The sequence below is a fragment of the Panthera leo genome, chromosome E3 (genome assembly GCF_018350215.1).
Source record: "Panthera leo isolate Ple1 chromosome E3, P.leo_Ple1_pat1.1, whole genome shotgun sequence".
Classification (NCBI taxonomy): Eukaryota; Metazoa; Chordata; class Mammalia; order Carnivora; family Felidae; genus Panthera; species Panthera leo.
This window is the reverse complement of record NC_056694.1, coordinates 24657413-24681653: the sequence shown is the minus strand read 5'-3', so window position 1 is coordinate 24681653 and position 24241 is coordinate 24657413. Positions and strand designations below refer to the sequence as shown.

The window sequence follows — 24241 nt, the reverse complement described above, 5'->3', positions numbered from 1 at the left end:
GGAAGAAAAGGGTTTTTTTGAAAGAGGACAGGCCAGCTAAGACCATATTAACAGGGACTATGCAGAAAGAAGGGCTACATCAAAATTCTGGACTCAGAAAGAAACTCACTGGCTTCTGTCAATTACAAAAATAAGCATCTCTATGGGGAAGATTTAGACTTCTTTTAAGAGGATGAATGAAGCTACTATTGATTCCTCTTTTGTTCTGAATACATAGACATTCTTTTTTTTAAGTTTAAAAAAATGTTTATTTATTTTTGAGAGAGAGAGAGAGAGAGAGAGGGAGAGAGAGAGAACATGAGAAGGGGACAGGCAGAGAGAGAGGGAGACACAGAAGCAGGCTCCAGGCTCTGAGCTGTCAGCACAGAGCCCAGCCTGGGGCTTGAGCCCACGAACCACAAGATCATGACCTGAGCCAAAGTCAGATGCTTAACCAACCAACTGAGCCACCCAGGAGCCCCTCTAAGTTTTTTTTTTTAAAGTAATCTCTACCCGCAGCATGGAGCTTGAACTCATGACCCCAAGATGAAGAGCCTCATTCTCTTTGAACTGAGCCAGCCAGGTGCCCCAGGCATTCTTTATTTAAAAAAATTACAAACTGAATTATATAATACAAACAATAACAACAACAACAAAAAAACAGAGTCTGAGAGACAGAATTTCCCAGGTGCCAAAAATGAAGAGGGAACTCAAAACTAAAGAGATGAACACACAACCAAAGAACTAGAAACTGGGTTGTTACAAATGTATTTTACTAGAAAAATAGGCATTTGTACAGTGAAATTTCAAGTAAGTCTCTTTCTCTTCTCTTTTCCTCTGAGGCAGCCAATGTTACTAGCTTTTTGTGAATCCTTCCAAACATATTTTATGCATTAAATAAATGCATATATACTATTATGTGAACTGCAGAATACTACACTTGCTTCTTTCACTTAGATGTTTTCCACATCAATACAGGCACAGCTCAGAGATATTGCGGGTTTGGTTCCAAACCATCGCAATAAAGTGAATGATGCAATAAAATGAGCAAATGATTTTTTTTGGCCTCCCAGTGCATATAAAAGTTATGTTTACACTACAATATTACCCACTAAGTTTGCAGTAGTATTATGTCTAAGAAACAATGTATGTACCTTAATTTAAAAATATTTTATTGCTAAAAAATGCTATCATCTGAGCTTTCAGTAAGTTACAATCACTGATCACAGATCACCATGAAAAACAATGGAAAAGTTTGAAATATTGCCAAGAATTACCAAAATGTGACCCAGAGACATGAAGTGAGCAAATGTTGTTGGAAAAATGGCACCAATACTCTTCCTGTCATCTTGGAGCCTGTGGCGGCCTGCTGGAAACAGGACTCCTAAAACGACAAATATGTCTGGAAGGCTGTGGTCCAAGGCCAATTTTCTTTGGAACCAGAGGGAGCACACGGCACTTCTTAAAATTGAAGGTGTTTATGCTCAACATGAAACTGAATTCTATCTACGCAAGAGATGTGCTTATGTGTACAAAGCAAAGAACAACACAGTAATTCCTGGTGGCAAACTGAAGAAAACCAGAGTACTCTGGGGAAAAGTAATTCATGCTCATGGAAACAGTGCCATGTTTTGTGCCAAGTTTCAAAGCAACCTTCCTGCTAAGGCCACTGACCACAAAAATCTGTGTGATGCTGTACTCCTTAAGGATTTAAACTTAACTGAGAGGTACCCGGGTTGCTCAAATATTCGACTTCGGCTCAGGTCATGATCTCCCAGTTCGTGAGTTCAAGCCCCACATCAGACTCTCTGCTGTCAGTGCTGAGCCTGCTTCGGATCCTCTGTCTCCCTCTCTCTCTGTCCCTCCCCTGCTAGTGTGCACACATGTGCTTTCTCACTCTCAAAAATAAGTAAATATTCCTAAAAAAAAACTCTCCTTAGACATTCTGTCATTAAAAAAAATACATACATACATACATAAATGTGTAGATTTGTTCTCTTAAAAAAATAAGAAAACTGGGGCGCCTGGGTGGCTTGGTCGGTTAAGCGTCCGACTTCGGCTCAGGTCATGATCTCACGATCTGTGAGTTCGAGTCCCGCGTCGGGCTCTGTGCTGACAGCTCAGAGCCTGGAGCCTGTTTCAGATTCTGTGTCTCCCTCTCTCTCTGCCCCTCCCCTGTTCATGCTCTGTCTCTCTCTGTCTCAAAAATAAATAAACGTTAAAAAAAAAAAAACAAGAAAACTGGAACTGATAGGTTGCTTGATGCAGGGTTGCCACAAACCTTCAATGTGCAAAACAAACAAACAAACAAACAAAAAAACCGGATCTGCAAAGTGCAGTAAGGTAGAGCACAATAAAACAAGTTATGCCTGTATCTACAGAAAAGTCTTATTCTTTTTCATGGTTACATAGCATTTCACGATTGGAATATACCATACTTTATTTAACCAATCTGGACGTTGGGTGATTGTGGACACATAACTTTTGCACTCATAAGAAATGGGGGGCTAGAACTGAGACTTTTGTAGACAGTTGGGACCTTCAAAGGGCTGCACCTTTATGTTAAGGTGGCCAGAAATCTGGCTACTGGTCTAGAAGCAATGCAGAAGCTCATTGGTGGAAAAAATAACTCTCTGCTGAGAAAACAAAACACTAAGCCTATGCCACATGTGGATGAAGGGTGTGGGTTTATAGTACCTGTGGGTGGGATTCCCCAACTGAGAAATTTCCCATAAAATTGATATAGAATGGGGGCACCTGGGTGGCTTAGTTGGTTAAGCGCCCGACTGTCCATTTTGGCTCAGGTCATGATCTCATGGTTTCGTGAGTTTGAGCCCCGTGTCAGGCTCTGCACGCGCCTCTGTGAGGTCATGCACTCCGTGTGACAGTGTGGAGCCTGCTTGGGCTTCTCTCTCCCTCTCTGTTTGCCCCACCCTGCTCATGTTGTCTCTGTCTCTCTCAAAATAAATAAATAAACTTAAAAAAATTGATCTAGAGTGGCAACCCCCCCTGGGGCATCAGTGTTTGCATATGCAAAGTCGTTCTGTTAGGGCACTCCTAAAACCCAAGGTATTAGGAGACTCCCACAAAAGAACACAAGATTGCTGATTGTGAACTCACAATAAAAAATTACAAGCTACGTGAGGAAATATATCACTATAAGGGATAGCACATAAAACAATCAGGAGAATTTATACTCCACAGATTATATACGAACTCTGTTATGAGCCCAATTATGTCTCTTTCAAATCCATATGTTGAAGCCCTAATTCCCAGGACCTCAGAATGTGGCTGTATTTGGAGATGGGGTCTTTAAAGAGGTAATTAAGTTAAAATGAGGTCAACAGGGCAGGTCCTAATCCAACAGGACTGGTGTCCTTAAAAGAGGAGGAGACTGGAACAATGACATACTCACAGAGAGAAGACCATATAAAGACATAGGGAGAAGATGACACAGGGAGAAACTGGCCACAAACAAGCCAAGGTCTCAGAAGAAATTAACCCTGCCGATGCCTTGATTTTGGATGTTTAGTTTCCAGAATGGAGAGAAAATAAATCTCTCTTATTTAAACCACTGAGTCTTTGATATTTATTTATAGCAGCCCTAGCAGATTAATATAATTTCTGAAAAAGACCATGAAAGAAATACATCTAAAAATCAATAAAGAAGGACCACAAAGCATAATAAAATTCACAGTCCTACGAAAAAAGAAATACATGGATTTGGAATAAAACAAATAAAACTTCTAGAAATGGAAAGCACTGTCACTGCAGATAAAAACTCAAAGTACTGATTAAAAGCACAGGGTAGAGACAGCCAGAAAGAATTAGTGAGCAGTAAGGTCTGCAATCAATGATCTATCCAGTAGTACTCATATTGTGGTTTCCAAATCCTGTGGCCTGTTTTGAAAGAACTGGAGTTCCTTAAAGAAATGTCTGTACAAGATGAGCCCAGAATACATGTTAATTCTATACGGCAAGGATGCTATATAAAACCACTGGGGTTATGTGAAAACTACTAGGCATGAAGGGGCCCCTACAGGCTAGAGACTGAATGATTTGAAAACCAAAAAGAATAGTAAATAAAAAAACACCACCATGTTTGAAACACCCACTATGTTAAAATCTATGCATTCACAATGGCACAAAGAAAATCTTATTGCTTAAGTAACTTCACAGGATCCCAGGGCACTAATTTATTAATATGAAGTTTGAGAAATCAAGAGAATGAACCAAGTGTCTATTCTGCTGGTCTTTTTTGAGCTACAGTCAGAGTAAACCAAAGAGTTGACCAAGGAAATTTTTCTTCATAGAGGAGTTCCAGCGAATAAATGCAAACATAGTTGACAGAATTAAAATACCATTTTGTAGCCCTAATGAAATAATGGATCTGGGGACTGATTTTTTTAAGGCCACTAAAATCATCAGGTCAGTTGTTTCCAAAACATACTGGAATTATCTGAAAGACTTCTTTTTTCTTTTTTTAATGATTGTTTATTTTTGAGACAGAGAGAGAGAGAGAGAGAGAGCAAGAGAGAGCACGCAAGCAGGGGAAGGGCAGAGAGAGGGAGACACAGAATCTGAAGCAGGCTCCAGGCTCTGAACTATCAGTACAGACCCTGACGCTGGGCTCAAACCCAAGAACCATGAGATCATAATCTGAGCCAAAGTTGGACACTTAACCAACTGAGCCACCCAGGCGCCCCTACCTGAAAAGCTTCTAAAACACAATGCCTGAGCCTCATTGACAAAGATTTTAATTTAATTGGTTGAGGGTGTGGCATGCACATGGAGGTTTTTCTTAATCTGCCCCCTGCCCCTCAAACTAGGTGATTCCATTGTGCAGCCAAGATTGAGAACCATCACATTAGCTGTGAGGCTGATGGGAAACTTTACAAGGGAAGCAGAATGGGAAGGTGGATCACAATGACAGTGCCTGAGTCCACTGATAAAACTTAATCAGAAAGGGAAAGACAATCAGATAGTATATGCTTCCTGGTGTGAGGCACTACAAGGGACACAGTACCCGTGAGGTCTCCTGGGAAGTTATCCAAGTTAAATCTGATCAGGCCTCTAGCACAGACAGACAGGAATATGCAACATATGCCACTGGACACACCTGGCCCATCCTTTGCCAGCACATCATCATTTTACAGACCATACTATGACCTTTCCTCCATTTCTCTTTACCTTTCCTGGTTTACCCTCATTGCTCTAATTTAAATCTGCCACATAAAGGACATAGGGGTTAAAATAAAGCTACTAGAAAGGGACCATGAATTTATCTTTGACAATAACACTGTGGTATGGGAGCGTGGAAAGGGTACTAGTTCGTTTCAGCTCCCTCCTCCGACTTCCTCCCTGGTGCACAGCTGCCAGCTTTCCATCCAGGTCAGGATAAGTGTCAAACACCTCAGGGGTTACAAAAGAATGGCAACCTTGTCATTTGCATTTCTGGTACTTTTCTTCATTCAGCCACAGAGAAAATGAAAGCTTTGAGATCCAGCGGAACAGAAAACAAATCTATTTCTGTCAATAACTCATACCTGTTAATATGCAATAATTGATTTCTGGAAAGATACACAAACCAGTAATAATGGTTACTTCTGGAAGGGTTAGGAGGAAGATATACCTTTCACTCTACACAAGGGTTTCTCAACCTCAGCACTACTGACATTTTGGGCCAAATAATCCTTTGTTGCGGGGGATTGTCCTGTGCACTGCAGGATGTTTAGTAGCGTCCTTGGGCTCAATCTACTGGATGCTAGTAGCACCCCATACTTGTGACAAAAAAACGTTTCACCACTTTGCCAAATGTCCCTTGAGGGGGCAAAATGGCCCTGGTGGAGCCACAGTCCTATACTTTTCCACATTGATTTTTTTTTTTTTTTTTTTACTATATACAGTTATACACAGTATTAGTCATTACACTTTAATTGGGGGCACCTGGGTGGTTCAGCTGGTTGAGCATCTGACTCTTGATTTCTGTTCAGTCATGATCTCACAGTTCATAAGTTTGAGCCCCACTTTGGGCTCCACACTGTCAGTGCAGAACCTGCTTAGGATTCTCTCTCTCCCTCTCTCTCTCTGCCCCTCAACTCACACGCATGCATAGGCACACACTCTCTCACTTTCTATGTTTCTTCTTTTTTAAATGTTTATCTATCTTTTTGAGAGACAGAGAGACAGAGCACCAAGTGGGGAGGGGCAGAAAGACAGGGAGAGACAGAATCTGAAGCAGGCTCCAGGCTCTGAGCTGTCAGCACAGAGCCCGACATGGGGCTTGAACTCTCGAACCATGAGACCATGACCTGAGCCAAAGTCGGATGCTTATCTGACTGAGCCACCCAGATGCCCCCTCTCTCTCAAAATAAACCAACATTAAAAAAAACTTTAATTTAAAAATTAAAAGAAAAGAGAAAAGCCTAATTTAGAGAGGCAATAGTATTAGAAAATGATTTAGGACGAAGATGATAAACTACCACCCAGTAGGCTAAATCTAGTCCTGGTCTGGCCCTCACAATTTTTAGGAAAGAATTTGAATGAGTTATCAGGATGTAAAAATGGGTGATTTCTGCATTTCTGATTTCTCTTGAAAAATCAGGTGACCTAGCCTTCCTGGGCTCACATTATCAGATGGCATGGTGCTTCGGGGCTGAAGAGGAGCTGCTTTCTTTAGGTGGGAAAAGAAATTTTCAGTGGCCTCACCCTCACCTTCACCTGTTAACTGTTCACATTTCAAAGCATCTGAGTTTGAGATTCCTGCTGGAAGGGACATGCTGTTGTCATCCATTCATGCATCCTGGGGTATTTATGTTCTTCACACAACATTCTGCCCTTACCTGCCATTGGGTCTGCACCTGGAGACAACACAAAAATCAACGGTGCACAACAACTGGAATCATTGTAGGACTCCTGGAGATCAAAGGTAGGGGCTTCAATGTATACACTGCCCATGTGCTCAGCGATGAACTCCCGAATGGCTGGAACCATTTTGTCAGGCCGCAAACATCGTAGGATTACCATCCTCTCCAATCCCTGAAGGAACTTCCAAGATCCAGGGAATGTCTCCTCATGGGGCCAGGTGGAGTCATAGATAAGCTTCCACTCATCAGCATTTTGTTCTAAATGTTCCATCAGGCCTTTCAGTTTGGGCAATGCCGAGGCACGAACCACTTCCGCCCACGCCTTCTCGGACAGCCATTCAGGAACTGGGTTGGGGAAGGGGTTGTCCAGGGCGACACCTCCAGTTAGAAGGAAATACCAAACCTCCTCATTAATTTGCTTTTTCTCTTTCAAGATGCCGATGGTGAGGAGGAGAGAGAAAAGTAGCTTGTCCTTCTCAAACAGAGAGCGGCAGACATTGTTGTAGATGCTGAGGGTAAAATGTTCGATGATGTACTCAATGCGACGGTCCAGTTCTTCACTTTTATTGCTATGAGCCAGGGAATGCACATAGAGGTTTATGAACCATGTCAGGGAGTACTGGTACATTGGCTCGATGTAGGCCAGGTCAGAGATACAGAAGAAGATGGTGGCAGAATGGACAGCCACTGGCTTGTAGCCCATCCGAGTCTGATCGATCTGTGTTTCTGTCACTGAAGCAATTTTCTGTTTCTCAGATATCTCCTCAGACAGCATTTTGGAGGAGGACAAAACTTTGATGGCAGTCTCATCCTCGAGGATGTTGCCCTCAGACAGGGAGAGGACTTCCAAGATCTTATCTTCAATTTCTTTTAGCTGTTTCTTGTTCTTGGCGCTTTCTACAATCAACTTGTTCTTCTTCTCTTCCAGTTCTGGCTTCTCCTTGGCGGCCACAATGCCAAGGAGCTGATCCTGGAGACCTAAGGGTGTGATCATGAAGTTGAGCAGGCAGACTTTCACAGCAACTTCAGGGAGGTAATGTGGGTTCCTCAAATGGGTTGTGATATATAACTTAAAATCCCTGGAGTATTCAATGATGTTTTCACCCAGCCTCATGTACTCAACCCCTTGCTGCTTAAATGTGGACTTGAGCAAGATGGGTTCAATAAATGCATCCAGCTCCTCTCCAACATTTTCTAGCAGGACGGGGGTGCCAAACTGCAGGGCGTTTTCCAACGTCCTCACATAGCTGGCATCTGAGAATTTGATGACGGAGAGCTTATTTGCTTTCTCCATATTCTTGATCCACTTATTGGCCTGCCCCTGAGGGTCAATCATTAAGGCCCAGCGTCTGGAATTGGACACAATGATGCCATTGTCAATGGAGAAGGAGTCAATGGGCAGCCCAGCAATCTGCCAGGCCCGGATTTTTACAGGATCTCCTAATGTGTTGCTGAGACTGAAGTCACTAGAGCCAGGGATGACCTTGTCCTTACACTGGGCCAACCACTGCTTCTGACACCTTGCCCGATAATCCACTGTAAAGGCCCCCAGGTAAGCCACAGTCCCTGAGGACAATAGCACATCCCCTGTTAGATTGGTATAACGGATCCCCAGCTGCCGGGTGGCTTCTGTCCATCTGTCCTTCTCTCCCCCAAGACCACTGATCAGCTTTTCTGCTCTGATCAGTTTCTGGGAGCAGATCTCAATGTTTTCCTCCAAGGTCCTTTTCTTGGTGTTCATCTCCTCAAAGTCAAGATTCAGGGCCTGGAGGCGGTCTTCCACCAGCTTCAGTTCTGCTCGCTTCTGGTTCAGTTTCTGCATCTGTGCGTCCAGCTTCCCCTCGGCCTCTCTCAGCCGCTCCCGTTTGGGAGCCACCACTTTGGCCACACGATCATACACCTCCATGGCCCTCACCCACTTGCACAGACCTTCGCAGGCAGATGACACATTTTTAATGACAGCTGGCTGGAAATCTGGGTGATCGATGAACCTTTCCCGGATCCGCTTCATGATCGTTGGAGGGATGTTGTCTTTGTCATATGTCTTAAGACTCTCCAAGAATTTCAGATCTCCAAGAATCTTTCTTGAAACTCCCCAGTAATCCTCTATCATTTTACCTATTTGGAACAAGAAATGGATATTGGACTATTATTAAGACATTCTGGCTGAGACTTCAAGATTTGCAATGGCTACTCATATTTGGGGAAAAAAATCCAAGGTCCTACCAAACATTTTTAGTGCAGGAAAATACTCTGTTTAATAACCATAATGATGGATATATGTCATTATATATTTGTCCAAATCCATAAAATGTACAATACCAAGTGTGAACTCTAATATAAACTATGGACTCAGGGTGTTAATGATGTGTCAAAATAGGTTCATCAATTTTAACAAATGTACCACTCTGTTACAACAACAGGGGATGCTATGCATGTGTGTGGGTTAGGGGTATATGAGAAATCTCTGTACCCTTCTCTCAATTTTGCTGTGACCTTAAAATTGCTCTAAAAATATAAAATCTAAATTAAAAAAAAAAAAGAAAAATCTAAGTTTCTTACCATGGTCCAGGAGGCCCACTGAACTCATCTACCTCATCTTTGAGGCCTTGCTCCTTGGACTTTAGTCAGGCAGAACCTTCTTCAACTCCTCAAAGATCTTAAGTGCTTCCCTACCATAAGCCCTTGACCTAGACTGTAAATAGCATCTGCTGGCTCTCAACCAGACTTCAGTTCAATTGTCACCTCCACTGAGGGGCACCTGGGTGGCTCAATGGGTTAAATGTGAGACTTCAGCTAAGGCCATATCTCACGTTTCATGAGTTCGAGACTCGAATCAGGCTCTGTGCTGACAGCTCAGAGCATAGAGCCTACTTCGGATTCTGTGTCTCTCTCTCTCTCTGCCCCTCCCCTGTTTGCACTCTGTCTCTCTCTCCCTCAAAAATAAACATTAAAAACAATTTTTTTTTAAAGTTACTTCCACTGAGAGCTTTCCCCAGATTTCTATCACTACACTGGGCTACTCTATCCCTCCCCCAGCATTTTCTTTCATCTCAGCTGCTGGAATGTCGATTCCCTTTACATCATTTATGCAACCTGTAATTTTAATGTTTTATTTATTTTTGAGAGACAGAGAGTGACAGAGTGGGGGAGGGGCAGAAAGAGGGAGACAGAGGATCTGAAACGGGCTCCATGCTGTGGGGCTCCCAATGTGGGGCTCAGACTCACAAACCATAAGGCCATGACCTAAGCTGAAGTCAGATGCTTAACTGACTGAACCACCCAGGTGCCTCTGAATACTCCTTTTGAAGTCTGGGAGGTGGGCTAGATGGTACCCAATCAGTCCCTGTGAGTGAGTCTCAAGAGAAAGAGCAAGGGTGGGGAAGCAGCATGTAACTATAGAAAAGGCCATCCTTGCCCTGTCCAGAAACAAAGCAGGGCCCTTATTCTCCTCAGCACCCATCCTGCCAATGACTGAGCGAGTCTTGATCCCACCTGGGGCTGCATCCCTTTTGTTGACATGCTGGAAATGAGTTAGAAGCCCTTTTGGCTCACAGCATTGTAAACACTTGCCAACCTCAGGTTAATCAAAAAAAAGTTATACTTGAGAAATCATATTAAGTACAATAGGTCAGATGTGTCCTGTTTCTAATGCAAGCACAGTAACCAAACAAATATTTCTCATGAAGGTTTTTGTCTGCATTCAGGAAAATGATCTGGTTCATTTAAATTCAAGGTACCCAAAATGAATTAAATGGTCTTATGCTCCGTCTTAATGTTCTGGCTAAAGTTGTGTGCGATAAATGAATAATACACACAATTCACTTCAATTTAAAAAAAAAAAAAGAAAGGAGAATGGTGGGTCCTGTGCTGATCAAGTGATCCAAGAAGAGAATGAACTTTCATGACTTTGGCCATACTTTGCGTATCTTGGCAGTTCTCCATGCTGGCTGCACCTTAGATCACCTGGAAGCTGAATACACACACACACACACACACACACACACACACACACACACACACACAGCTCAGTCTGTACCCAAGACCAGCGGAGTAAGAATCTCTAGGAATGCAGGCACGGGCTTCAGCATTCTTTACACTCCCTAGGTGGTTCTAGGGTGCAGACAGGGTGGAGAAGTGCTGGACTAGCTCATTCTTACTCAGTCAACTTATTACAACTCAGGTGTTTCCCTAAGGGATTCTCCTGTGAAGTCTACTTCCTGCCTGTCCATTCCTGATCACCTCTATCTTCTTCATGTGGTTTTTGGCCTGCCACCAATCAGGGAAGAAGAAATGTTAGTCAGTGGGAAGCAGAAGCCAGAGGCTCCTGAATGAGGGATCAGGGATTTAGAACCTTTCAGAAGGAATGGAGGAAGATCAGGGCTGTTCCCAGGACAGGAGGATTCAAAAGGCAGGGAAATTACTGAGATGGGTTCTTAAAGTCCTTGTTTAGCTCTAAGACACTGTTATTAATAATGCAAAGTTCTACATGTAATTTGGATTTTAAGGAGGACAAATACTCACCTACTAATGCTTCTAGGTTTAATTATATGAGGAGCTTTCTTTCCTCCCTTATGCCCAAGTCTCTGATTCCTTGTCTTCCTCCCTTTGCCCCTTTCTCTCTGCCTTTAACTGTTTCTAGCTCTTCTTCTGTTCCCTCTGCCTTCCTCCCTCCTCACATCTCGCCCAGTTCATTATCTCTTTGTGCACATATGCATGCCTGAGCATGTGCGTGTGAGTCCAGGCGCCTATCTCTTTCCATCTCCCTGTATCTCGGTCTCATTCTCTGCGTTTCCTTCTCTGGTTTTCTCTCAGTTTCTCTCTTTCTCTAGCTCTTTCTGTTTCTCACCCTCACAACCACACACTACTCTGTGTCAGCCTTTTGTCTCTGCAGCCTTCATTTTTGTAATGATTTTCAGTCAGGGGCCTTGACTAAGCTCAGCTTTGCCTAAAGACACCTGCCTTTTCCCTACTGATTGAGAGAAGTGAGGAAGGAGAGAGCTGTGTGGATGAGTATGCACCTCCTGGCACCTTTCTGATCTCTTCTGGGACTCCAGACCCTGCTTGCAGGCCTGGGGCAGTGGGTGGGAGCATGGTACCCCTCCTGCCAGGGAAAACAGCCTGTGAAGGCTGCTGGGAGGGGTGGGAGCTGAAGGGGGTTACCACTGCCGCTGGAGTCTGGCTTCCTCTCTGGTTTTAGCCCTTTCATGACGCAGATGCTCTCCATGACCAGCTTGACAGGGCCAGGCGGGTTCTGCATGGACTTCACCAGTGAGATGTCTGCTGGGTTCAGGGTGTCCAGGGCAGCAAGTGCAGCCTCCAGTGCCGGCATGGCCTCTGCCAGGTCCCCCTCACATTCATTCTGTGGGCAGCACAGGGACAGAGAGGGATGAGTGCCTGGCACACCAGGCGCTCACCTCTTGGAGGAAACTGGAAGAGGCTCTTCCTGCCCCTCCATGTCCTTCCAGGACGGTGCCCCCTCCTGGAGTTCTGCACAGGAGGGTGGCTCTAACTACTGAGTGGCAGCAGGCAGGCATCCATGGCTTTTCAGGGCTGTGGTTTTGATGCCTTGGACATTTGAGAATTCACCTGATTTGTGGTCTAAAAAAAAAAAATCAAGCTTTGGATTCTAAACAAGTTCCCAAGAGATATATGCAGTGGGTAACTTCATACCCACTGATCAAGGATGGGTTGAGAAATGGAGTAAAGGATGAGGCCCAGGGGCTGGGAAGGGGATTAGGGCAAGCTTGGGGGAAAAATAAGGCAGGAGGGGTGGGGGAGGGTCAGGGATGGGGTGAGGTCCGGAATGTACTGTAGCTCAGAGATGAGGCAGGGGTAGAGTCAGGGATAAGGTGAAGCTTGGGGATAGGGTGGAGTTTAAGGCAATAGTTTAAGGATGAGGAATGGGAACAGAGATTAATCCAATGAAATATTATTCAGTCATAAAAAGGAATGAAGTATTGATTCATGTGACAACATGGAAAACATGCTAAGTGAAAGAAACCAGACACAAAATGCCACCTGCTATATGGCTCCATTTACATGAAATGTGCAGAAAAGGAAAATCCATAGAGGCAGAAAATGAGTTAGTGGTTGTCAAGGGCTGGGGGAGAGAGAGGAATGACGAGTGACTGCTAACAGGTTTAGGTTTCTTGTGGGGTGACAAAAATGTTCTAGAATTAATGGTGATAAGTGTATACCTCTGTGACTGTACTAAACACCTCTGAATTGCATAACTTAAAAAGGTGGAGGGCACCTGGGTGGCTTAGTCAGTTAAGCATCCAACTCTTGGTTTCAGCTCAGGTCATAATCTCATGGTTCATGAGTTCAGGCCCCACATCAGGCTCTGTGATGAGAGTGCAGAGCCTGCTTGGAATTTTCTCTCTCCCTCTCTCTCTGCCCTTCCCCACCCTCTCTGTCTCTATCTTTCAAAATAAATTTTAAAAAGGTGGATATTAATGGTATGTGAATTAAATCTCAATTAAAAAAATTTTTTTAATGTTTATTCATTTTTGAGCCGTCAGCACAGAGCCTGATACAGGGCTCCAACCCACAAACCATGACATGATGTGAGCTAAAGTCCGACACTTAACTGAATGAGCCACCCAGGCGCCCCTCAATTTTTTTTTAAAGAAAGCTTAGCATTGTAAGATTTTAGAACTGGAAGGGACCTTATAGGCTATTTAGTAATCCAATTACCAAATAAACAAAAATAAAAACAAGGTCTCAGTAGGCAAAATGAGTTAGCCCCGGTCATGAAGCTCCAACTTGGGGACCCTGGTTCACACTCTGTGAATACTGTTGGTTGCCCTGCCCTACAAATGGTCACACAGCCAGAGCTGAAATGAAGCTTCACAAGAGAACAACAATTCTTAGGCAAAGCAGCATGTGTTGAAGTCCATATCCCACAGGTGTATTGTAGGCAAACAAAATAAAGGTGGCATCACCTTCTTGCATGCACTTGTATGTATCTTCATGTGTGTATATCATGGATTCTTTATTTTAGGTTTTCTGATTTTTAAATAAACTTGCATCAATGTTTTGTTTGGCTTTATTATACTAAAACAACACCCATGCCCTCCATGAACCACGTCAGATGTTCCCAATATCAAAATGAAATGCTCTGCTTCAGATGGCAAAAATGGCCCAGTCCCAGGGGTAACTCAGTTTGCTCCCTCTTCAGTCCTAGGATAAGTGCCAGAGTGCAATGCAAGAGGAAAAGAACTGAAACCAAAGCCTGCTGTTTCTCATGGTCAGCTTCAGATAAAGTTGGTGGCAGAGGAGAACAAAGGTGTTGGCTCAGCCACAGCTTTGGATTCTTGGTGGAATTTCAATAATCCCAGGTTCCCACAGGTGCCACCAATAGTTCATGTTCCTTTCTTATCATGTGCCAGACAACCAGTGGCCCGCACATGCTTCTTGTCCTCCAGTGGCCCAGGAGCTCTGCTCCCTTTCCTAAGGAGCAAGGCCTGGGTACCAGCAAGCTTGTTTGTCAAGTGATGCAAAAAGGCTTTAATTATAAGACTGTGTGTACAGTGATTCTCAACGCTGGTTCTGCCTCAGAGTCACCGAAGAACATTTAAGGCCATCCTCATGGTCAGGCCCCACGCCCCGAGATTCTGATTCATTCAATCTGGGCGAGGCCTCAGCACCGCCTTTTTAAAACTCCAGAGGTGATTCTGACACACAGCTCTGTTGAGAGACTCCAGCTTACACTCTCGAAACTGAAAACATGGCAGGAAGGAACAGACTTTGGTGCCCAATGGGGGAATGGCTACTTGATGAGAGAAGAACTTAGTTAAAATGGTCACTGAAATGATTATATGACATTTTGAAAAAACAGGTGTGATAGGATGTTAAGGAAATAAATAAGCATGATGCAAATTGCAATTATGGTGTGACTGCAATAATATAAAACTATCCATGTGTATAGACAGGGGCTAGAAGGAAACTTGGGAAATCAAAAAGATGTTAAAGCTGAGTTCTTAAATAATCTTTCATACGTGTTATTACTGTTACATCATTTGTTTCTATGATAAAAAACATTGATTAAAAATGACCCCAGTTGCTTAGCAATTCAAGGAGCAGCAGGGCCCTTTGAAAGGTATAAAGCACGGTGCACTCTCAAGAAACACAATCAACTCTGCAGCAATTCTGGAATCAGTTATTATCCTCATTAGGGGGAAAAGAAATGATTCATTCACTTAAAAGAAATGACTGCTGTAAGTGAACTATTGTACTTGGGAAGCAAGTATTTGGGCCTCTTTCTCTGCCAGTCTCCTCACTGTCCCTGGATAGATTTCACTTGCATGGCTGAGCCTCTCTGCTGCAGGGGCTACCACACTGGGGGCTTTCCCAGGTTACCTCCTTTCTAGGGGTGGGAGGAGATAGGAGGAAATTATAATCCTTGTATAGAGAGGGACTGTAGCTCTGAGAAGTTCAAGGAGGGGTTCTGGTCCTCAGGAAAACTCAGAGCAAGCACAGCATCTTCCTCCTTCCTGGGTACACCTCCTGACTCACCTCCAGGGTGTCATTTCCGACACTCAGGGATGACATGGCAAAACATCAGACCTTACCCTTGACACTGAAACCCAAAGTAGCAGTTTACTGCCCAGGAATGGGTGTGGTGGGTCGTCTCCATGTCACCTCCCTCCCTCCTGCTCCAGCAAGTCCCTGTTTTCCCCTGACGCTGTGGAGTAGAATCCAGTGATGGTACCCATATTTGGAAAGAGACTGTCCTTTATTAAATAGGTAAATCCACTTGGTACAAGGTAAATAACAGTTTTGGAGAATACGCACCACTAAACTCGGTGTGCTGGACATGTGCTACAAAATTTACCTGTTTTTCTTTTACTATCCTCACTTAATAGGCAAGAAAACTGAGGTTAGAAAAGGGACAGAAAAAATACTGAGCCTGATGTGCCCAATTATAATATTAAACCACGGAGGAACTGCAAATTCCTGTGCCTACAGGGGCCAGGCCCATGATGTGACTGTGGGAAGTGGGCTGGGTGGGGCTTTGGGGAACTGGAAGACACATGGGGCATCATCTATTCAATACTGCTGATGGGTGTAACCCAGAAATGCAGGTCCAATGTTGCCAGAATGCTTGATTTTTTTTCCCCAAGAAAAACTGAACATTCACAATTTTTACTTGAAATCTCCTAATTTTTAAAAGTTGAAGATTGTTTCAGACTTAAAAAAAATACTGTGTGTGTCACAGGGTAAATATACACTCCCAGATTCAGTCACTTGGTAGCCACATGACCTTGGACAAATCATTTAAGTTCCAGTACCATAATTTCCTTATATGTAAGCTGGGAATGCTATCATTTGCCTTGCAGGGCTGCTGCAATGATAAAAGGCAATGGTATATCAAGTATGAGAGAATACAGTCTCCATGAGGGAAGGGATTTTGTCTGTCTTGTTCACATTTCACCCCCCACTGCCTGGAAAGGCACTAGCACACAGCAAGTGTTCGGTAAGTATTTGTTAAATGAAGGACTGCAAGAAACCACCGTGGTGCTTAAGAGTAGTAGCTATTACTATCATCTTGTCACAGAATGGCAAAACACCTGCTGGATTATGGTTCCTGGTGGTCACCATCTTCTATGGTTCCAGTGGCCTCTTGTCTATGTCACTGGGACATGAATGAGCACACCTCTCTCACCCAGGGCCTTCACTGTGTGACTCTGAGATCAGGGATTGGATCTAAAGGAACCTATGAGAGGCCAGGTCTCAGGACTCACTGGAGAAAAGCCAGTCCTTTGCAAGAAGGTGCCCCATGATGTATTTAACCTAGAATCCAGACGTAAGCTACTTCCTATTCAAGCTCTTTTATGAAGAATGGTCAAAAGGATTTTCTAATTCTGAATAGGGACAATTATCTTGAGCTAAGTGCCAACAGCGCTAAACCCACTAACTAGCTGTGCAACTCTGAGAAATCACTTCACCACTGAACTTCAATGTCATTAACTCAGATACTGATACCCGTCATTCCCAAGTCCAAGGCAGTTGTGACACTCAAATGGAATTGTGCAATTGAAAGGGCCGAGAAATATAGAGCATCACATGAATGTTAATCATATTTTCTTCTAATATCAGAATGTAGGTGAAGCCCTGCCCAGGGCTATTCTTTGATACAAGAATCACCTTCAAGTGGCATCTTCTAGGTTCAACATTCTGTTATTTGACAATGATTTATTCCACCCCTGTAACATACCAGGCACATCTGAGCAAAAGATGATGGAGGTGGAGGAGACAGGCAGAGGGATAGCCAGTGCAAGGGCCCTGGTGTGGGAGTGTGCCTTTGCACTTATCCGAGGAATAGTTAGGATGCCAGAGTGGCCAGAGCAGAGTGAATGAAGGGAAGGTAATGAGATGAGGTTAGATCATGTTGGGTCTTGTAGGTCTTGACTCTGAGTGAGATGGAGAATATTCGGAAAACAGTAATGCTTCCTGGAGAGAGCCAGGTGTCACAAAGACTTGCTTCACCACTTACTAGCTGTGTGATGTATGTTAAGTCAGCTGTCTTCTTCAGACCCCACTTTTCCCTGCAGGATGGGCCCGACCACATACACTGTGCAGGACTTTGTTAGGCTCTTGTGAGATCATGGATGAACCCAGAAAATGCTGGTTCCCTCCCTTTCCTCTTTGGCTCTTTATACCTTGATTCCTTGAGCAATGGCAGCAGCAGCGTTGGCTTCTTTTTCATCCGCCTGCACCAGAAGTTTCTTGGCATCAGCCTCTTTTGTCTCCTCTTCAATTTTCACCATCATCTTGGCGGTCTCCTCAGAGGTATGGATGAGCTGAGGCTGGAGAGCAGTCAGTTCTACTTGCATAACTGCCACCTAGCAAGAAGCGGGGGGGGGGGGGCAGGTCAGCTCTATCATCACTGAGAATGGCATGGTTGGCAAGAGTTGAAACCATTCTCCAACCTATGATATATGCAGAAAATACTAATGATTTTAACATGGTCCTGGGTATGTATTTGTTGGCTGGAGTCTCTCTCTTTGATCTTTCAATACTTAGTTACTGAATTCATACTATGTACTGTAAATTATTAAGTACAGGTGCTAGGCACTAGACATAAAATGGTAACCTTAAAATTTTTTTAAAAAGGTACAGTTTCCTCCTGTGCTCTTGAACCTACATTTCAGTGTTGGGGGCAGGGAGAGATAAAACAGAAGCAAGTTAGAAAAAAAAAAAAACAAACTCCTACTTTTTTTTTTTTAGTCTGTGAAGGAAGCATACATGAGATACCTAGGGTAGATGAAACTTTCAAGGTCATTTTTTCCAAGAGTCAATGCCTTCTAGAGCATTCCTGTCAAGTAGTTTTCTGACCTCCGTTTGAGTTCCTCTAATGGTGGAGGGCTCACTCCCTCTCAGGACATTTGTGCCATTTTTCACCTACTGGCCCGGATTCTACCTTCTAAGGCAGCTCAGATGCATATCTGAGGAAGGTTTCATAATCCTGCTACCACAAGCATGTGGGAGAAGCACAGCATGCTGGCCTGATTAGGAGCACAGGTTCTGGAATCATGCAGAACAGGGTTTCAGTTTTGGCCTGACTGTTCACACTGGTTACTCACGAGCCTGCACGTGGGATTTTGGCAAGTCTCCTGGTCTCTCTGCATCGTGGTTTCTTTGTGTGTAACATGGAAATGGTAACAGTACTTTCCTCATACACAGCACCGTCATATGGAAGGGCTCAAGGAATGTTAACTGGCACCATCATTCTCTTTTCTGGTCTAGACTGCCTTGCTGCTCCTCTAACAACATGGTTTGCTCACCCTTGCCTGGACAGAATCCAATTTTCAAAACCTCTCTAAGAGCCAGGGACCCCCAGGAACAGAACGAGGGAGGCCACCTCTGCTGTTCTCCCCCATCCTTGTGTCGTAGTGCTAGTGGGTTTGCTATACTCAGCGGCAGATCAACCTACTGCGAACCTCAATTAGCTCAGTTCTTTATTGGTGCTGAAAATCCATCCATTTATACACCTCTCATTTTAGATGGTTTTTCAAGTGGCTCCAAGCACAAATTAATTACTAATTCATATGCCAGGTATTTTGCTATGGGCTGCACTTGTGTTAGCCCATTTAACCTTTGTTAATAGCCCTATGATGTGAAAACTATTATCCCCCCTCAGATCAAACTGAGGCTCCAAGGGGTGAAATAATGCATTCAGGGTTCATCCATGATGAACAAGATATCAAGATCTTAAAGAAAGACAGAATCTCCGAGGGCTGGGTTTAGGCTGAGGCAAGCAAGGTAAAGCTCTACAAGAAGAGGTGCAGATGCTGTCCTTATGTAGTGACCTCCTGAATTCTGCACCTGAACAAGTGCCTCACTGTACCCACCTAAGCCTGGACTTCTTTGTCTCTCTTCTACTTTGGCAGTGCTCACCTGTGAAGATGCAAATTCTAGTTTCTGCAGACCTGTCAGGTAACGGTTCCTCATCATCTCAACCTCGTGTCTCTTGGTATTCAGGAGCGTCTTGAAGGTTAGGATCAGTTCGAGGTAGGAAGTGGGGGTGACGTAGTTGTGTCTGCGAAGTGTGTTATAGTAATCAAGTGACAGGTCCTTCACGCTTTCCTGGAAATATTTGCACATGGAGATGACCCTACCAAGGACACGAGGATGGTTAGGCAGGCCCAACGTCCTCTAGAGAGACCTACCACAGCTTTGGCTACAGACGTGAGGATGTGAGAAGGTACACACTGACTATGGCCTGCTAGACTCCCAAATTCTCAGAGACAGGCCAACAGAGCTGCAAGAAGGTTTGGAGAGACATATATTCCTACTAGAATGATTTTCGAGCAAGCAATTTCTATTTCTGGTCACTTTGGGGAATCACCAGAGCTTTGAGTAAGAGTTCTTAATCTTAGGTAGTCTGGTGAAGCCTCTGGATTTTGCAGAATGATAGTCTCAAAAGCATAAAAAAATACATAAAATTACAAAAGGAACCAATTATGTTGAAATAATTTTCAAAATACTGATTTTTTTTTTTTTTTTTACCGTTTTTCAGTTTTGAGAGAGAGAGAGACAGAGGTGGGGTAGGGGCAGAAAGAGAGGGAGACACAGAATCTGAAGCAGGCTCCAGGCCCTGAGCTGTCAGCACAGAGCCTGATGCAGGGCTCAAACTCACAAACCATGAGATCATGACCTGAGCCCAAGTCAGACATTTAACCAATTGAGCCACTCAGACGCCCCCATTTTCAAAATATTTTAAAAACCAAATTTGTGATATATCAGCGGTCAGCAAACTTTTTCTGGAAAGGGCCAAATAGTAAAAATCAACGGGTCACATGGTTGAGTAGTGGTAACTACTCAACTCTGCTGCTGTTGTGTGGGGAAAAAAATGGCATGGCTGAGTTCCAACAAAACTTTATTTATAAAAACAGGCTGTGGACTGGACTTGGTCAGTGGATCATGGCTTGCTGACTCTGCATTAAATAATAAGATGAGGCAACAGGTCTGAAAACTACCACAACTTTGAAGGAAATGATACACTAATGCATCTGTAAAGACTGAATGTGTTATTTAAAACACACACACACACAACTGGGACTCCGATTGGTAACAAGTCCTGCTAATCCTACTGGGGTTTACTGCCTACATTCATCATTTAAGGAAAAGCAAAAAACCAGTTGGATGTCAATGAAAATGAACATATAATTTTCCTCCATTCACATTAACTGACCCTCTGAATTCTATCCCTGAGCCCATGGACCCAAGTTAAGGGTCTTGTGGCCTAGAGAATAAAGTTCAAAGTTCTTAAGGAGGAATTTATAGGCATCAATACTCTGACCCCTACCTACTTTTTCATTTTCCATTCATTCATTTACTAAATAGCCATTGAATTACTATGTACCAGGAACCTGCTAGGCACTAAGGATATAGAGTCAGACAAGGCAGATAATGTGACTACTGCCTTCATATGGGGCACCCAGGTGGACAACATTCTCATCTCTTCCCTTACTCTAGCCAAAATTAAGGGCGTTTTGGGGTTGTTTTTTGTATATCTGTGCTTTATACATAAAAGAGTAAGTTTTTTTTCACTCTCAAAACAACCGGTTTTCATCCCCTTGGTAGCAATGTCATCCCTACCGAGAATGCATGCTCTAAAATGATTGAAATAGCTATATTATTAGAGCAAGGTTCTCATAGCTATGACAACAGTGCATCCCCAGGACAATTCTGAACAATGAAATTTCATTCTTTTTCAGCAAAGGTGTTTTATTAAATATCTAAATAAATGTGATTTTCTCTTTTTAAATCTTTTTTTTTATTTTTAATTTTTAATTTTTAGAGAGAGAGGGAGAAAGAGTAGGGGATAGGGAGAGAGAGAGAATCTTAAGCAGGCTCCACGCTCAGCATGGAGCCCAAAGTAGGGCTCAATCCTACAACCCTGGGATCATAACCTAAGCCAAATTCAAGAGTTGGATGCCCAACCAACTGAGCCACACAGGGGCCCCTAAATGGGATTTTCTATATATAAATCAAGAAATCATAAAACAATAGTAACAATACAGCCAATATCTGGATTTTCAATTTGGAATATTTGGTTGGGGTACTAAAATGCAGCTAATGCTTACTCTATCCGAATATTGTCATCAAGCTCCACATCTTCCAGAAATTTGTTGGCTACCAACTCCAGGGCATCTGTGGGCCAGGACTGGAACCAATCAATCGTACAACAATTGATCAGTGAAGGGAACATCCGCAGGCGGTTCCGGAAGGCGTCCCCAATTGGGCTCATGGCTAATGAAAAGCAGACTTGGTTAGTTTCCTTCCTCCAAGGCAAAGAGGCAGGCAGGTTTTTCCAAGGATTCTGGTGGGTAAGGGGTTGGTTTCCTGTTGGTACTCCAGGGGTATAATGGGAATAGTCACAATGAGTGCCTGAGAAGCACAGCAGAATCATCAGATACTTCCATGCAACTTTGTGATGGGAATTTAGTATATTATAATAGACTTCTGACTGGCCTCCCATACCTATTGTTCTCCTTTCCAGATCTTTTGCATCACTTAGCCAACATGGTTTATGCCCTTTGATCCTCTTTCTCTATTTGTGCTGACTCAGATATAAGGGAATCATGGATGACCCATACACAGTTATTTACGGAAGTTGAGTGGGGCCATCGGCTTGTTTCTGACCCCATCTCCATCCAAGCACAAATTTTGGATAAATTCCATTCATTTTTTATTTGCTTTCAGTGTGGTAGGAGGAAGCATGATGCACAGGTGGGAAGTGTGAGGAGGTCATTGTAGGTGAAGAACAGAGAGACAAGGGGGAGCTTGGTTTGAGAGGAGAGTGGAAAGGATACAGGGGACAGTATGGCAGGTGGCCTTATAAATCCAAAGATTAGGAATTTTGGTGTTTATCCTGATAGAAAGCATTTTAAGTGTTTTAATGTGTGTGTGTGTGTGTGTGTGTGTGTGTGTGTGTGTACACAATGTTCATATTTGCAGTACATGGGAAAAAACCCATCCTGGGTCAGTGGAATAGAAAGGTTTGGAATGGACAAGAGTGCACATAGAATAGTTAGAAGGTTGCAGAGGTGAGGCTGGGCAAGATGATGGCAGTTTAGCTAGTGCAAACGTAGTGGAGATGGAGATAAATGGGTGGATATGAGAGAGACCAAGGAGGTAAAAATTGACAGGACATGGTAATGCGAGAGAAAAGTATTAAATAGAATGCCTCAGTTTCTGGATAGATTGGGGATGTCATTCACAGAGAGAACTCCAGATGTGAGGCCACCAGGGTAATGCACTAAAAGGAAGGAAAAGGTTCAGAGAAGAATTCAGAGAACTGAGAAGAGTGAAACAGGTTTAAAATAGTTGTTCAAGGAAGGGTAAGTTTCCACAGAAATTCAGCCATAAAGCCCTGGGTGAGTGCCATGGCTGGATCAATCCTCAGACCACTGTAAGAGGACCAAATTTAGGCACAGGAGACCCCGAAACACCCCGAGGAAAAGGGCAAAGTGAGTTTACTTCTTCTTACCAAGGACAATGTGAAGGTTCTTCTTCACCCTCTCAATAAAGAAGTTATACAGAGAAAGAGGAGTGACTTCGATCTTCTCGCCTTCTGTCCTAGCTGCCATTTGCATCTTCTCTACAAGGTCAGCCTTTTCGTCAGCCGGGAAGATGTTGGGCACATCTCCTGTGTTCAGAAGCATGTTGATGTCCTCGACGAATGATTCATCCTTGATCTGGTTATCAGCAAAGAGGAATACGGTACTTTTGGTGGCCACTCCGACCTGCAGCATGATCTTCTTCAGGTCCTCCCGCCAGTCGTGGGTTGAGTAGTTCTTGGTGATCTCGATCTGATAAAGCTCGTATGAGTTCATGAATGTGGACAGTTTGCTGGCACTCTGCCTCCCACTGCCCCCAATGCCCACCAGAAGCAAGTGGCCTTTGTCCTGTTTCAGGACCCTACAGATCCTGGAGATGTGCTCAATGGCAAACCTGAACATGACCAAGGACATGGGGGCCTTGCTGATGTTGTTGAACTCTTCTAGGTAGTACTCCATGACCACTGTGAGCTGTTTCAAGTCAGTGATCTCATCATAGATTTTTGGGTCACTTTCTGGCTTAAAGAAATCTCCAAAGAAGAGGCTACGGATATTATCATCGACAATCTTTCCAGTGGGTGACAGGTGAATGAGGACCTGTGGGAAAGGTAAATCTCAGCCAGGCATTCAGCCAGTGGCCCAACCAAGATGACGGTGTGAGGTACAGAGGGAGGGAACAAGAGATATGAGTGGTTCCTCTGAGCATATTCTCCAAAGTCAGTGTTCTTTAATAGTTTTTTAAAAACATAATAGATGGATCTGCTTGTTGTAAAGATTATAATGAAAGGACATTAGAGAAAAAAGCATGAAAGTGAGAGTCAATCTGTTTGCCAAATGGCTAAAATGTTGGTGGTCAGATTGTGAGGTCCCAGTGGTAGTTGAAGGATGGCACCATTTTTTCAATAAACTTGCTCCTTCACCAAAGAGAGGTACAGGTGCTACCCCTGATCCCCACTCTGTGGCTAGAGTGGAAATGTTCTAGGTGCTTTCTCTTCCTGATATTAGAACCTGGCAGTGCTACAGCACTTGGCCTCTAGATACAACATGAAACACTCACAATTTTTCTGTGGAGAAATCACATCTTCTTAAAAATAGAGGTACAACTAGACTATGTAAACACATAGGCTTAAAAACAACTTTTCTTACATCAAAAGGGAAAAGAGAAAATATTTACAAATGGGAAACTATGATAGTCTTCTACTTGAAGATCAAGTAGGATGTTGATCAAACCATAAAAATTTCATGGTTCATTTTTCAACTCACAAATTAACCTTAAAAATGTATTTTAAGCTAATTATAAACAATTACATCAGATCATAAACC

At 43.5% G+C, this 24241-nt stretch overlaps 1 protein-coding gene across 4 annotated transcripts in view; it reads right to left on the bottom strand.

The window, feature by feature from the left end:
* Window positions 1-24241, bottom strand: part of DNAH3 (dynein axonemal heavy chain 3) — a 168115-nt gene that overhangs the window by 16894 nt on the left and 126980 nt on the right. For all 4 annotated transcript variants that reach the window (XM_042921633.1, XM_042921636.1, XM_042921634.1 and 1 more), the window contains 6 exons: window positions 22849-23515; window positions 21443-21608; window positions 19251-19467; window positions 17513-17695; window positions 12009-12207; window positions 6822-8963 (listed from right to left, as the gene is read on the bottom strand). In XM_042921633.1, the coding sequence (XP_042777567.1) occupies window positions 6822-8963; window positions 12009-12207; window positions 17513-17695; window positions 19251-19467; window positions 21443-21608; window positions 22849-23515 (3574 nt within the window). The remainder of the gene's footprint in view (window positions 1-6821; window positions 8964-12008; window positions 12208-17512; window positions 17696-19250; window positions 19468-21442; window positions 21609-22848; window positions 23516-24241) is intronic.